Raw genomic sequence first — 12,804 nt, 5'->3', positions numbered from 1 at the left:
AAGGAGGGAGGGAAGGGAAGGGAAGGCGGGGGAGGGAGCGGCTGCGCGCGCGCGCGCGAGCGAGGCACGGCCGCCCTCCCGCCGCCCGCGCGCACCGGGCAACCGTTGCCATGGCGACCGCGCCGGTCCGCGCGCGCGCGCGCGCGGGGAGCGCGGACCCGCCCTCATGGACCCGCCGTGCTCATGGACCCACGGCCCCTCACGGACCCACGGCCCTCTCAGACCTACAGCCCCTGATGGACCTACAGCCCCTGATGGACCCACTGCCCCTCATGGACCCACGGCCCTCAGACCTACAGCCCCTCATGGACCCGCAGCCCTCATGGACACACAGCCCCTCATGGACCCGTGGCCCCTCATGGACCCACAGCCCCTTTTGGATCAAAAAGTACCAGCAACAATTTTCTTCACGTTATTACAAATAATCTCCCTCAAGACTTGCTGAGTTACTCCCTGCTCACCACCAAAGTACATCAAAGAGTTTTCAGGCTGAAGCCTGGCTTACACATCTTATGTGTTTCTTAGCAAAAAGGGAATTTCTTTCCCTGCTTTATGTCATGATCTACAAAGAGAGCAAGAAATATGTGACAGGTGCAATACGTGATTGTTTTTTGCTGGGTTGGAAGGGACCCACAAGGATCATCTCTTAACCCTGCACAGACACCCCAACAATCCCCCCCCTGTGCCTGACAGCATTGTCCAAACACTCCCTGAGCTCTGGCAGCCTTGAGGCTGTGCCCACTGCCCTGGGGAGCCTGGTCAGTGCCCAGCCACCCTCTGGGGGAAGAACCTTTCCCTGAGACCCAACCTAACCCTCCCCTGACACAGCTCCAACCATTCCCTCAAGTCCTGTCACTGGTCACAGAGAGAAGAGATCGATGCTGCCTCTCCATGTCCCCTGGTGAGGATGTTGTAGACAGAGATAAATCTCCCCTTCTGCGGGTTGAACAGACCCGGTGACCTCAGCCACTCATCACACGCCTCCAGCCCCTCCACCATCCTCACGTCCCTCCTTTGGATGCAGCTTAATAGCTTTAGATCTTTCTTGTATTGTGGTGCCCTGAACTGCACATAGTTTTGGGCACCACTGCTCACCAGGCTCGTGACCAAAACCGGATCCTGCAGATTAACTCACTTGACAAGTGAGTTTCAGGGCTCATGGCAAAAGTGAAGCTGCATGATTGAACAGGGCTCCGAGTCTTTAATGCCTGTGCCCAAGAGACGAATTATCTTCATATCCATCTACTGAGACCATGATTGTAAGTTTAGCTGCACAACAGCATAGCAGACTGACTTTATTCTACATAATTTTGTTATGATTCTCATAATTTTATTTTTTTTTCCTGCGTGTAACTAGTAGATTATATAAATATTTCAAAATCATTAAAGATTCATTTGGGTCTGCCTTAAGATTCCACGTTTATTTCCTTGTGTCTTCTCAAAGTGCAAGGGGAGGGCACTATCTGTGTCACCAGGAAATACAACCTGGCGTTCAAAGGTTATTCCAGCCTCTATCACTCCTCCACATTAAAGGATTGTGTGCAATTGAAGTGTCTTTGCAAACAAGTTGCTGGTTGTTTTATAATCTCCGTTCGAAGGGTTTGGTTTTCAGCACGGTTGTTCGAGGCTGTCGCTTCGCGGCGTTATCATTAGAACAAGCTGCTCTTGTTTTTAGATTAAGCATTAAGGCCCAATCCAAATCCCCTTATATTTGAGAAGAATGTTTTCATTTTCGTGGTGGATTGGGCATTAGATCCACTACAGGAACAGAACAGCCCTTGGACTCGTACAGCAGGTGACCTGTATCAAGGGTGAAGGTGCAACCATGAGAAAACTGACCTACTTCTTCCTCTGACATATTTTTCCTTGAGATAAATAATGGATTCAGTTGTTACGCTCATCAGAAACAAAATACGTTCTAAGAAGGTGGCAGACTACCCCTGTGAAACCAAGTCAGTGTTAACCTGGATGCCTGAAACTCTCAGAATAAAACAAAAAATGGAAAAGTTTGGCTCAAGGAAACGAACATTGTGGAGAAAAAGCGCAGGGGGGAGTCTGGTGGTGAGAACACTCTCCTTTCCCGGGCTGCACGTGGGATCCTGACCTTGGAATTACCTCTTGTTCTCCCCCTTCCTCTCCTTTCTGCACCTCTTCCAGTCTGGTGTGGGATGTGCTGCCGCTTCTTCCTCTGCAGTAACTCCCTGAAACTCTGGTCGTGAGGGCATTTGCGTGTCCTTAAGTGGAAGCTGAAATTGATGTTTTGGGAAACTTTGCAGGTGATGATGAAGTGGTTTGTCATCATCCCACACCAGCGTCCTCAAACTTGTCCTGCAGATAAAAAGCCTGCACTTAAAGTGGGAGGGTCACCAGTGGATTGCTGAGCGTGTTTGCTTTTTCCCTGGGAAAACAAATGACTCTTCCGTGTTCAGTAGCAGCAAATTCAGCTGTAATTTGTGTGCCACTTGTTTCTTTCTCTACTCCACTACTAAACACGCTCCAAGGCTTTTCTTCTGGAAAATGTTAATACATTGCCTTTCTATGTGAAATAATTTCCCTATTAGACTCCTGGATTCCTTACGCATTCAGAGTGGGAGTACACGTGAACTGACACACTCTGCACAACTTGTCTTCCAGCAGAGCTCAGAGATTAATTACTGGGAGGCAATTCCTTTGAGAAATCACCATATTCAAACACGACACCTATTACAGGGAGCAAAGCTGAACCCGTGTTCTTGTTTTCTCCCATACTGGATGAGTTCCTGGGATTTCAGTTTCTTCCACCATGTTTCATTTGTGAATATTGGGAGACTTCATGTAGAATAATAATATCAGTTGCTTGGCATCCCAAGGACGTCAGATCCAAATTGATACTGTAAAAAAAAAGTATCTTCTGTAAAAATAGAAACATGCCTTGTTCTGGGATCTTAGAGGGTCGAGAGAGTTCCTGGGTAGGAAGAGGAAGAAAGAGCTTCCATTCCTGGAATTGTTTGGGTTGGAAGGGACCATAAAGATCACCCAGTTCCACCCCCTGCCCTGGGCAGGGACACCTTCCACTATCCCAGGTTGCTCCAAGCCCCGTCCAACCTGGCCTTGAACACTTCCAGGGATGTGGCAGCCACAGCTTCTCCTCAGCAGTCCAGGTGGTATCTGGAAAAAGGTTCTTCTCCTTCAGTCTTGCCCAACAACTCCTGCCTGTGCTCTCCCAGCAGTGAGAGAAAACAGCCAAATGAATCGATATTTTTTTCCTCTTGTCCTCACAGAATTTCCACTGTGGCCATGAGTGCTGGGGACAATCCCCGCAGAGCAGTGAGTGGCTCGTGCCCACCCGGAGCCCTGGCTGCCTGCAGCTCCCTCCTTAGGGCTCTATTTTCAGCCCTGGACTAATTTTGAACCCTGCTGTAGCTGCTTCCCTGTGCTTAGTTGTGCAGGGCCTCGTTTGCCCCCGTGCTGAGCACTTAATATCCCCAGTCAGGATCGACTTAGAGCCTGGGCACATCCAGAGGTCACAGCGTGGGGCCAGTGCTGGTACCACGGCTGCCTGGAAAAGGAGATATGGTCCAAAAGACATTTCAAATATCTCCTGACTGTCAGGAGCCAGGGTCCCATCACATGAGGGGGGTGAGGGGGGGGACTGGCAGCCTCCTCATGCTAAGCTCAAAATGTCTTTTCCTGCCTTGTACAAAATAGCTTCCCCTGACAGTCCATCACGGAGCCAGCCCCGAGGAGGAGAGAGCAGGACGTTATTCTTAGCAATGGAACCGTCACTCCAGCGCCGTTCCCAGCACCGCGGGAGCAGCTCCTGAGGCGCGACGCCGCTGTCAGCAATTCCTTATCTCCAGCCCTGGAGCTCCCGAGGAACACGCAGAGCTGTGGCCCCGTGCACCGGGGAACCGCAGGCAACAACCAGCAGGATTTTTCATGTAAATAAAGAAAACAAATGAAGAGCACGCTGCAGGACTCTATTTCACTCGTGCACTCACACTGTTTCAAAGGCAACTGTGCCTGTGACACAGCCATTATGCCGATGAGTGCAACAAGTTATTCAGATTTATTTCTTTTTCCCTCGCTTGGAGTGTTTGATGTGTATCAAACCCGCGGAATGGGACGGGCAGGAAGCACCGGCAGCTCTGCTGCTTGCGGAGAGGGGCTTCCCCCCGTCGCATTTAAAAGAATACTTGTGTTCAACACTTATCTTCAAAGTGCTGTGCAAACATATTAATTAATGACTCTGTTATTGCCAGGGGGAAGAGCTGGCAGAGGGAGGGGTGACAGCTCTCCCTGCTTCGCTGGGAGCCAGACCTTCCTTCCCCGGCTGGGAGGAGCGGGATGCTCCGGGCCCGCGGAGATCTCCAACAATTACAGCTCTGGAGGAGCTGGCGGTGGGTTTTAAGTGCCTGCATTAATAACAGGAGGGGGGTTTAGCCTGTAAGATATTTTTATCTGTAAGATTATTTATTTTTAAAGTCCCTGGACTATGTTTAGGAGGATAACGGGTCAACAGCATTTACAGCCCAGCAGGTTTTCCTGGAAGACTCCTCCCACCATGCCTTGTCCTTCCTCAAGCAACCTCAACCAGGGAGACCCCAGGGAGGAGCTGGGTGAGCACTGAGAGGGTTTTGAGGGTTGTCATGATCTAATTAATGAGCAAATGAGATGTTTCTATCTATCCATATATCTTTATATTCATGAAACCCTCTTCAGCAGTCACATTTGGGCGGTGCTCAGAGAGAAATCGATTTCTATTGGGACTGTTGGTTTGCTTTTCCCAGATGATTTCTTTTTGAAGTGCATTTTTCTCCTTAGGGCACTTAGAGTAAAACTACATTTACCACAACTCTAACTATGCAAAGAGAGAATGAGTTATCTCCAACTTTTTCACCACTCAAACATTACGGGAAAGCAACGAGTAACTAAAAGGCAGAAGAAATGAATAAGAATAAAAATCTAATTGAATTCCAAGATGCAACATCTGTCTCCTGCTCCTGGCTGAGCAAGGTGCAAGAGCCCAGAGCAAGAGGGAACATACTCAGCGTCGTCATCCCAATAAATGCCATTGGGATTGTGGAGCAGCACAAATCCCTGGCACAGGGATAACCTGGTTGCCAGCAACATGGCACGGAGCCCTCCTCTCCTCTCCTCATGAGCCAGCACATGGTTATATCCGAAAACAGCATCCTGAACCTCTGCTAAGTGCTACCTTTGGGAATTCACAGCCAACTCAGCCAACCCTTTCCAAAAGGGTGTTACAACATCGTTATTGCACCAAAATGTTCGACATTCATGGCACAGGGGGAGGTGTTCGTGTGGGAACAAATCCGGGACCGCCTCGTTCCAGGTCTCCTGGGGGATGCACAAAGGCAAAGGCTGCCTGCCAGGTCCTGGAAAATCACCTCATCTGTCCCAGGCACAGGAGGGATGTACCTGACCCAGCATTTTCCTTTTCCTATGGCAGGTTTGTGTTATGGTCTAACAATACAGGGGATATTTTGAGGACATTTCTGCATTTTAGGGCTTCCTCCTCCATAAATATAAACCCAGGGCTGAGGGACCAGCACTGCCTCTCATTCCAGGTGATTTTGATGTGCTTCAACCCAGCGTCTAAAGAGCAAAAGCTGCCTCAAAAGCAAATTAAAGCTCCTCTAATTCCACCACAGCAGGGTCTGGCGGGGGTGGGTGGTGACTTCCCACTGCATTTCGATTCATTCCCATTCAGTATTTTTAGCTCCTGCCCTTCTGGTGGGATGCAGCTCCTGGTTCCCTTGCTGCCAGCTCTGTGCTGCAGCTCAGCCCTTCCCCTGGCAGCCCCGTCCCTTCCTGCCCTGCCTGTGGAGAGGTGCCAAGGCAAACACCACCCTCCTCACCCCCTTGGGTCCTGGCCAGCCTGCACATGCTCCAACACTCTTAAACCTGGAGCCAGAGAAATACATTAATGTACAAATTAGTCAGAGTAATTCAAACACCTCGATCCTGCTCGTCCGGGTCCTGTTGACAGCAAGGACTTGACTCTAAAACTGAGACACTGAGCAGGAAACCAAGAGATGCCAGATCTCTAATCCACCGGCTGCGAGCTCTGGGTGATGGACCTCGGAACAGATTCCTGGGGGGAGGGCTGGGCAGTTGCCAGCCTGGTGCCCACACTCCAGACATGGATGTTAAAGCCCAGGGGCACACGGAGTGTCCCTCCATGCTCCAGAGCTTGGCATAGAGGGGTCCCTGCCCCCCCAGGGTGCCCATCACCAGGTCCCCCCTAAGCCATTCCAAAGGCTTTGGCACCTGCTGAGATTGGAGCCACACCAGTGGCTCTGTGTGAGCAGGATGTGGCCCCACAGCAGGATGGGGTGAGCGAGGAAAGTGGCCACAACACCCTGAGCAGCACCCAGGGGAGAAACACAACACGGGTCCCATCCTGCTGTGACAGGGGTGACCCCCCTGACCCTTGAAGTGGGCACAGTGCTGGTCACTTGGGCCATCAGGCGTGGATGGTGCCCACACGTGTGGGGCTGTATGGCCCTGGTCCCCCGGGCAGTGCTGGACCACCCCCATCCCCACACGTGCCAAGGCTGATGCCCTCCCAGCACTGCTCTGCCCCAGGCTCTCCTCACTCCCCGGGGTTCAGAGCAGGCTGAGAGCAGCCTGTACCCCCCCATTTAGTCCTGGAAAGTGGGGTGACAACACCCCCGGGTGCCAGGAGCACGTGCAGAAGGAGGTGATGCAAAGGACACCCACATCCGTGGGGCTGGGCCATGGGGTGCCTGTCCTGCTGGGCGAGACACACGGATGCTGTAAAACCCCCAACAGCCCAAAGACCCCCGGACACGTAACCCCTCTACCAGCACTGACTTACCGGTGGCAGCCGTCGGCATCCTCGCAGCCTCGGGGGTCTCAGGGGGCTCTTGGCAGCAGCAGCCCGTGGCATGGGAGCCCATGGCACGTCCCGGGGACTCAGCGCCGGGGGGCTCGGTCCCCTCCGCTCACCGGGAAGGGCTGGGGGGAGCGGGGCAGCGCTGCGCTCCCCGGCATCGCTGGAATCACCACGGCAACTGCGGGTGACTCACGAGCCTTTCTGAGTGACATCAGAGACGCGGAGGAGGGGGCCGGGGGCTGGAGGGCGATGCCGGGAGCAGATATTCCCGGTTCGGTTTTGTTGGGTAGAGCTGGAAGGTTTCGTGCACGGAAAACGTGCAGATCCATCCTCCCCGCCCAGGGCAGCGTCTCGCCGGGATCTTGGCGTTATTTTGCAGGAGACCCAGGGATTCAGGAGGGGAGGAGATACTGGAGCCTGTCCAGCTCTGAAAGCTGGGACACCTCGGGCAGACAAGGTCCTGCTCCCCCCCCTGCCCTTGGACTTCGATTCTGTTCCAAAAAAATCGAACCAGATGAACAAAACCAATTTAAAATTACTTACTTTGACTGGTTTCCCCTCGGTACCAGGGGTGTGAATGGGGGGGGAGTCACCTCGGAGGGAGATGTGCTGGGCTCCTTGTCTTCAGCCACGCTGCTCCTGCACATCGTCCCTATGGAACCTGCCCTGCAGCTCCCAGCACTTGTGGCCGTGGGAGCAGAAAAGGGACCTTGCTTGGAAACCAGTCCTGAGCAGGGAGGAATGTTTGCTGGGCACACACGCAGGGGGTTGGGACCGGCTCACAAACGCTTCCCACCAGACATTTTCCAGAGGGATTTGGCAGCAGGTTTGCTCAGGGCCCATCTGCAGCCACAGTCAGAAGTGCTGCCGCTCCGTCCCCTCACAGCCTCCCTTAGACCGAGCCCGAGGAGACAGAAGGAAGTATTTTTAGCAGGATGAGAGTCCTGCACGAGGCTCTGTGCTGAGCAAGAGCAGCGCTGGGTCAGCCAGCGGTGCAGCAGCTACATCATCTCCAAAGAATAAACTCCCATCAACCTTCCCATGGGAGCAGCTCCAGGGGCATCACTCAACACCCCAATGCCAGACAACCTTCTGGGGGCTCCTGGGCATCCCTGCTGGGCTCAGGGAACCCAACACTTGGGGTTTTTATTTTTAGCCCAGCGAACTATAAATACAGCCCGTGGTAACCCATGGGAATCTGGGAAGTGACGGCACCCAGGAAGTCCGTGGTGGCCTGAGCTGCACCTCCAAATCTCCCACTTCCAGACACCTGGATGGAAATACCTCAGACCAGGTTGGGCTGCACCAGGCATGATGCTGCTGCAAGGGGGAGAGGGGGCTGGCAGGAGGAGTGGGCTGCTGCCTGCTCCTGCCTGCACTGACTGCAAACGGGAGAGGAGGGATGGGGAAGGTTCACCGGAGGCCAGAGCGCAGATTTCAGGGAGGATTGTGCATTTTTTCTTTTTTTGGTGAGTGTTCCCGTGTGGGAGCAGGGGAGGAAGGCACTGTCTGTGAGGGAACAGGGAGTAGGGGGGTCCAGGCAGAGAGCACCCCGTGATTCATCACAGGCAGCCTGGCAACCAGCTCCTGTGCAGGGAAAACACAGATGGAGCAGGGATGCTGCAGCACCAATCCAACAGTGTGGAAATAGCTGCCTGGGGTCCTTTTAAGGATGATTTTAAAGGCTCCATCAGCCCACAGTGCCTGGATCACCCCAGCTGGGACCATGTGAGCACGTGGGAATAGAGTGAAAAATCTAATTCCATGTGCCAAGAAATCCAGAGAGATGTCCCAACACCCTCTCTGGCCCTCACAACAGGAAGGGGTTGAGGTGGGTGCATGGCTGGAGGCAGCAGGGGCAGCTCAGCCCCGGGGCTCTGCTATTCTGAGGGTTGTCCTGCACAGCAGCTCCAGGAGGAGCTCAATAAATAATTCAACCCAACTCCAGGTGTGTGGGAGCTGCTGCGGGTCTGGGACTCCCAGGCACGGATTCCCTGTGGAGCAGCCCTTCCTCAGAGGACAAACAGAGGTTCACTGCAACACAAATGTGGTTTCTGCCCGAGCTACAGTTCATAAAAGCCAAGAAACCACATCATGCATAAGCGCTCCCAGTCTGCCATGAATAATTCTGTCTCAGGGTGCACCAGCAGCCACACACACCTGCACAGCCCCAGAGGCTCAGCCAGCCCTCAACAGGGAGCAGGAGTGAAGCCTCCACAGCCACTGCTCCCTCTGTGCACCCAGAGCCCTGGCATGGAACCAGCTCCCAGCTCCACACAGTCACTTCCCACAGTGGGAGAGCTCGTTATGCAACTGCTGATGGCATCGGGAACGAAACCTGTTTGAGCTGCAGCTCTTCCCTGTGACAGAGCAGGGAAGCAGCACAGCTGCATCCCAGGGTACAGGATGGGTGCAGGACCCCACAGTGCAGGGTTTGCATCCCACCTGCAGCCCAGCACCCGGGTGTGCTGCTGGAGCCCAGCACCCAGAGCCACCAGTGACCCCTCGGGAGCCCCGGGCACTGCAGCTCTCAGCTCAGGCCCTGTATTCAGGCCCAGCTCCTCAGCCAGGCATCTGATTTACACCCCTGGCACTGAGAGCTGGTCACCTCTCCAGGTTTATTTTGGTCCAGCGTGGCCTGGTCCAGCACATCTCGAGTTACCGATGTCCCTCCCCCAGCTCCACCAGTGCCTGGATTCCTGGTGACACTGGATACACAGGGCCAGGCTCAGGTCACGCTCACTGGCACTGGTGCCAAGCTCACACATGCACACCACAGCCCTGCCCACTCTTCAGCCATTTTCCACAAACAAACCACTGGAGCAACATCCAGTTCACGAGCGGAAGTCCTGCCTTTGAAGTGAAACCTTTTGAATATCAAGACAAAAGAATTTCTCCATTAATTCTGCCCCAAACCCAATTACCCTCTAGCAAATCATCCCCAGTGGCTTCCAAAGCTGCTGCTTCCTTCGGCCAATTCCTCTCAGAACAAAATCTATTTTAAAAAAGAGGCATGATCAAGCACAGAGGGAACAATGGGATTGTCACAGAGGGGATGGCAGCCTGGCCTGAGCGTGCCGGGAACTCCCAAGGGCAGCATCTGCTGCTTCCTTCTGTTCCACAGAATCACAATGGTTTGGGTTGGGAGGGACCTTAAAGCTCATCTCATTCCACCCCCTGCCACGGGCAGGGACACCTTCCACCAGACCAGGTTGCTCCCATGAACACTTCCAGGGATGTGGCAGTCACAGTTTCTCTGGGCAACCGCTGGAACCCTGCCCAGGCAGAGGGTTGGAGGAGCTGATGGGTAACTGTTCAATATTCTGCTCCTCTTTACAGAGTAGTGGGACTGTGACCATTCATTCAGGGGAAAGGAGTGAGCACAGGGAAGGAGAAAGTCTGACTTCTTTGGCAAACTGCCCCTGGACAGGCTGGGAATGGCTCTTGCCCCACCGCTGGTGCTGTCAGGGATGTCTCACCTGCCAACACCAAGTTGATTTTCACAGCCAAGCACAACCTGGACTCACCTTCCCCGCCCTTCATGGCAGGATTTCAGCCTCACTGGAGGTGGTTCCTGGGCTGGAGCAGCCGCAGCCTCGCTCCTTATCCCTGCTGGAGAACCCCAGTGACACCTCCCTGTGCTGAAACCACCCTTCACACGGAGAGCTGACAAACCCCACGCCAATTACAGCCCATCCTGTCACTCACACAGCAGCACTTTTTAATTTCTAAGGTGTGGGTTTCTGCCCAGACCTGCTGTACCAGTTTAGGTTCAGAAGTACCATTATCTAATGATACACCCCGAGCTGCTTTAAGGGTTTTTTTCTGTTTTAATTTTAAATCAGTGGGGAGCTGGACCTTTGAATTGTCCTGCTGCTGATCTGTGCATTACAGGGAATCTCAGTTAGGGCCACCTGACACCACAAATGCCTGCATTTAACACCACATTTACCAGCCTGCCTTGAGCAAGCAGGGTTTGGATGTCTCATCCTCTAATCCCCCATCTCTCACAGGATGTCATGAATATGACTCTGAACTCCTCAGCAGTTGATGCAACCTTTGCTACATAAACAGGCTGCTGGGGGGTTCCTTGCCCTAAACATTGGGGGAAAATGCTGATTAATAAAAAACCAAACCCCAAAAAACCCCCCAAATGTGCTCCAGAGATCCTGTCTCCTTCAGAGAAATAATCTCACACACTTACACTCCTCATCAGTTGCCTCCAAGGCAGCTGCAGACAAAGGCCAAGGCTCGGAGGCTCTTCCCAGCTCAATCCCAGCTCTCCAGCAGCCCAAAGGCAATTTTGGTTACATCACGTGCAAGCTGCTGCATCCCACCAGCTGCTCCTTGCTGGAGCTGTTTTCCTTAATGAGGGTTCCCTTGTTGGGAAAGAAAGGGCTTCAATTTGTCAGTCAACAACTGTCAAGATAAATCCCTCTTCAATGGCATCGGAACATCCCAGGGGATCACCAGATCTTGGCTCACAAAGCCCCTTGCAGTGAATCTCCCCAAATGCAACTTTTCCTGAAAAACAGAGAAATAAATTCCAGGTGCAAAACCAGCTCCTGAACCAGGATTTCCTGCACAAATTCTGGTGGAAGTTTCCTGACCAGCTCTCTAAATATCCCATTTTTTGAGAAACAGTCCCAGCAACCTGCAGGTGCAAGGAACGCAGAACAACAACGTGGAGCCACAAACCTTTGCTGCTCCTGCAAATGATGGTTCAGAACACCTTGTAATAAATCAAAAAACTTTATTTTTATGATATATTATAAATGTACAACACACATAACATCAGTGTCTCGGTGTGTATGTGTGAGCAGGTTTAAGCCTCAGGATTCATTCCAGCCCCGGCCGTGGGTCTGACACCTCCACACACGGTAATTCCAGCCTGAACAGGTCTGGCTTTGCCAACACCTCCTTAATTTCCAGGAATACATTTCAGCAGACAACAGCAACTGCTTAAAAGGATGACAAATTAGCAGCATTCCTTGCCTTTTTTGCCTGGAGGGTTTCTGGAGGGAGCAAATCCTGCTGGTTTTCCCACTCGGGGAGAGGTCAGTGATCCACGGGAGCGCGGCCAGAATGAATCCTGAATTCCACAGGCTCAGGGACATCCGCCCTAGTTAAGCTTCAGAAAAGTAATGTTACGCCTTAGGAAGAGCTGAGCATGCCACACACTGCTGGCAGTGCCAGATCAAAGTTATCCTACGTGGTACCTAATTATTGGATACACAGGTGACATGAAAAGAAACGTGAAGTCAGTACCTTGTGATATTTTACTGGTGCTGCCTCGTGGGAAGTGCTGGGTAGCAAATCACATTCGTGTACAGTTCGTTAAGCCATGATAAAAATATGCAAATTAAAAAATCTCTCCAGGCCTCTGTTACCTGCTGCAACAAAGACACTTGGGCTTGTGGGGGCTTCGCTTAAAACGTGATCCAATTTCCTCCCTCTCCCCAGAGCACGATATAAAACTATACCCAAATTCAGTAAGAATTTAATGCATTTACATTTATTGAAGTTCACATGCTGCAAACAGGATCTGCATTGAAGATCTTCGAATCTAGGGCAAGAGGTCCTGAAAAAAAAACCCCTTTTGCTACACCCAGATGTCGGGATGGAGGTGAGAACAACCACCATGAGAAGCACATTCACGTGGACATGATTTCCTCTGCAGGGAGGTGGGGGTTGCACCCACTGCCCTACATCAGCCAGCACAAATCCCTCCGAGGAGTAACTGTCCCAGAGAGGAGGATACAGGAGTATCCCAAACCTCAAAGCTCAGGGACTTACAGTCGGATGGGAACACCAGCTGGAAGCGCCGCTATTCTGCGAGTTAATAAAAATGTTATTTATTATTAAAAGTAGAAAAACAGGGCGGTTACTTTGGATGAAACACTCGTTATCCTGTGCACAAGACTTTGGGAAAACTGCCCCTG

The 12,804-nt window shown here is 52.4% G+C and overlaps 1 protein-coding gene across 2 annotated transcripts in view; it reads right to left on the bottom strand.

Annotated features, from left to right (window-relative positions):
- CAMSAP1 (calmodulin regulated spectrin associated protein 1) overlaps positions 1-7,012 on the bottom strand; it is a 34,076-nt gene extending 27,064 nt beyond the window's left edge. The window contains exon 1 of one of the 2 annotated variants that reach the window (XM_027687648.1): positions 6,845-7,012. In XM_027687648.1, the coding sequence (XP_027543449.1) occupies positions 6,845-6,916 (72 nt within the window). In that variant the 5' untranslated portion in view covers positions 6,917-7,012. The remainder of the gene's footprint in view (positions 1-6,844) is intronic. The other variant, XM_027687646.1, reaches the window with a different exon arrangement.
- Between the last annotated feature and the right edge of the window lie 5,792 nt (positions 7,013-12,804).

The sequence above is a fragment of the Neopelma chrysocephalum genome, unplaced genomic scaffold, assembly GCF_003984885.1.
Source record: "Neopelma chrysocephalum unplaced genomic scaffold, ASM398488v2 Primary Assembly neopelma1_74, whole genome shotgun sequence".
NCBI classification, from domain to species: domain Eukaryota; kingdom Metazoa; phylum Chordata; class Aves; order Passeriformes; family Pipridae; genus Neopelma; species Neopelma chrysocephalum.
The sequence above is the reverse complement of the archived record's forward strand: the minus strand, read 5'-3'. Positions and strand labels throughout refer to the sequence as shown.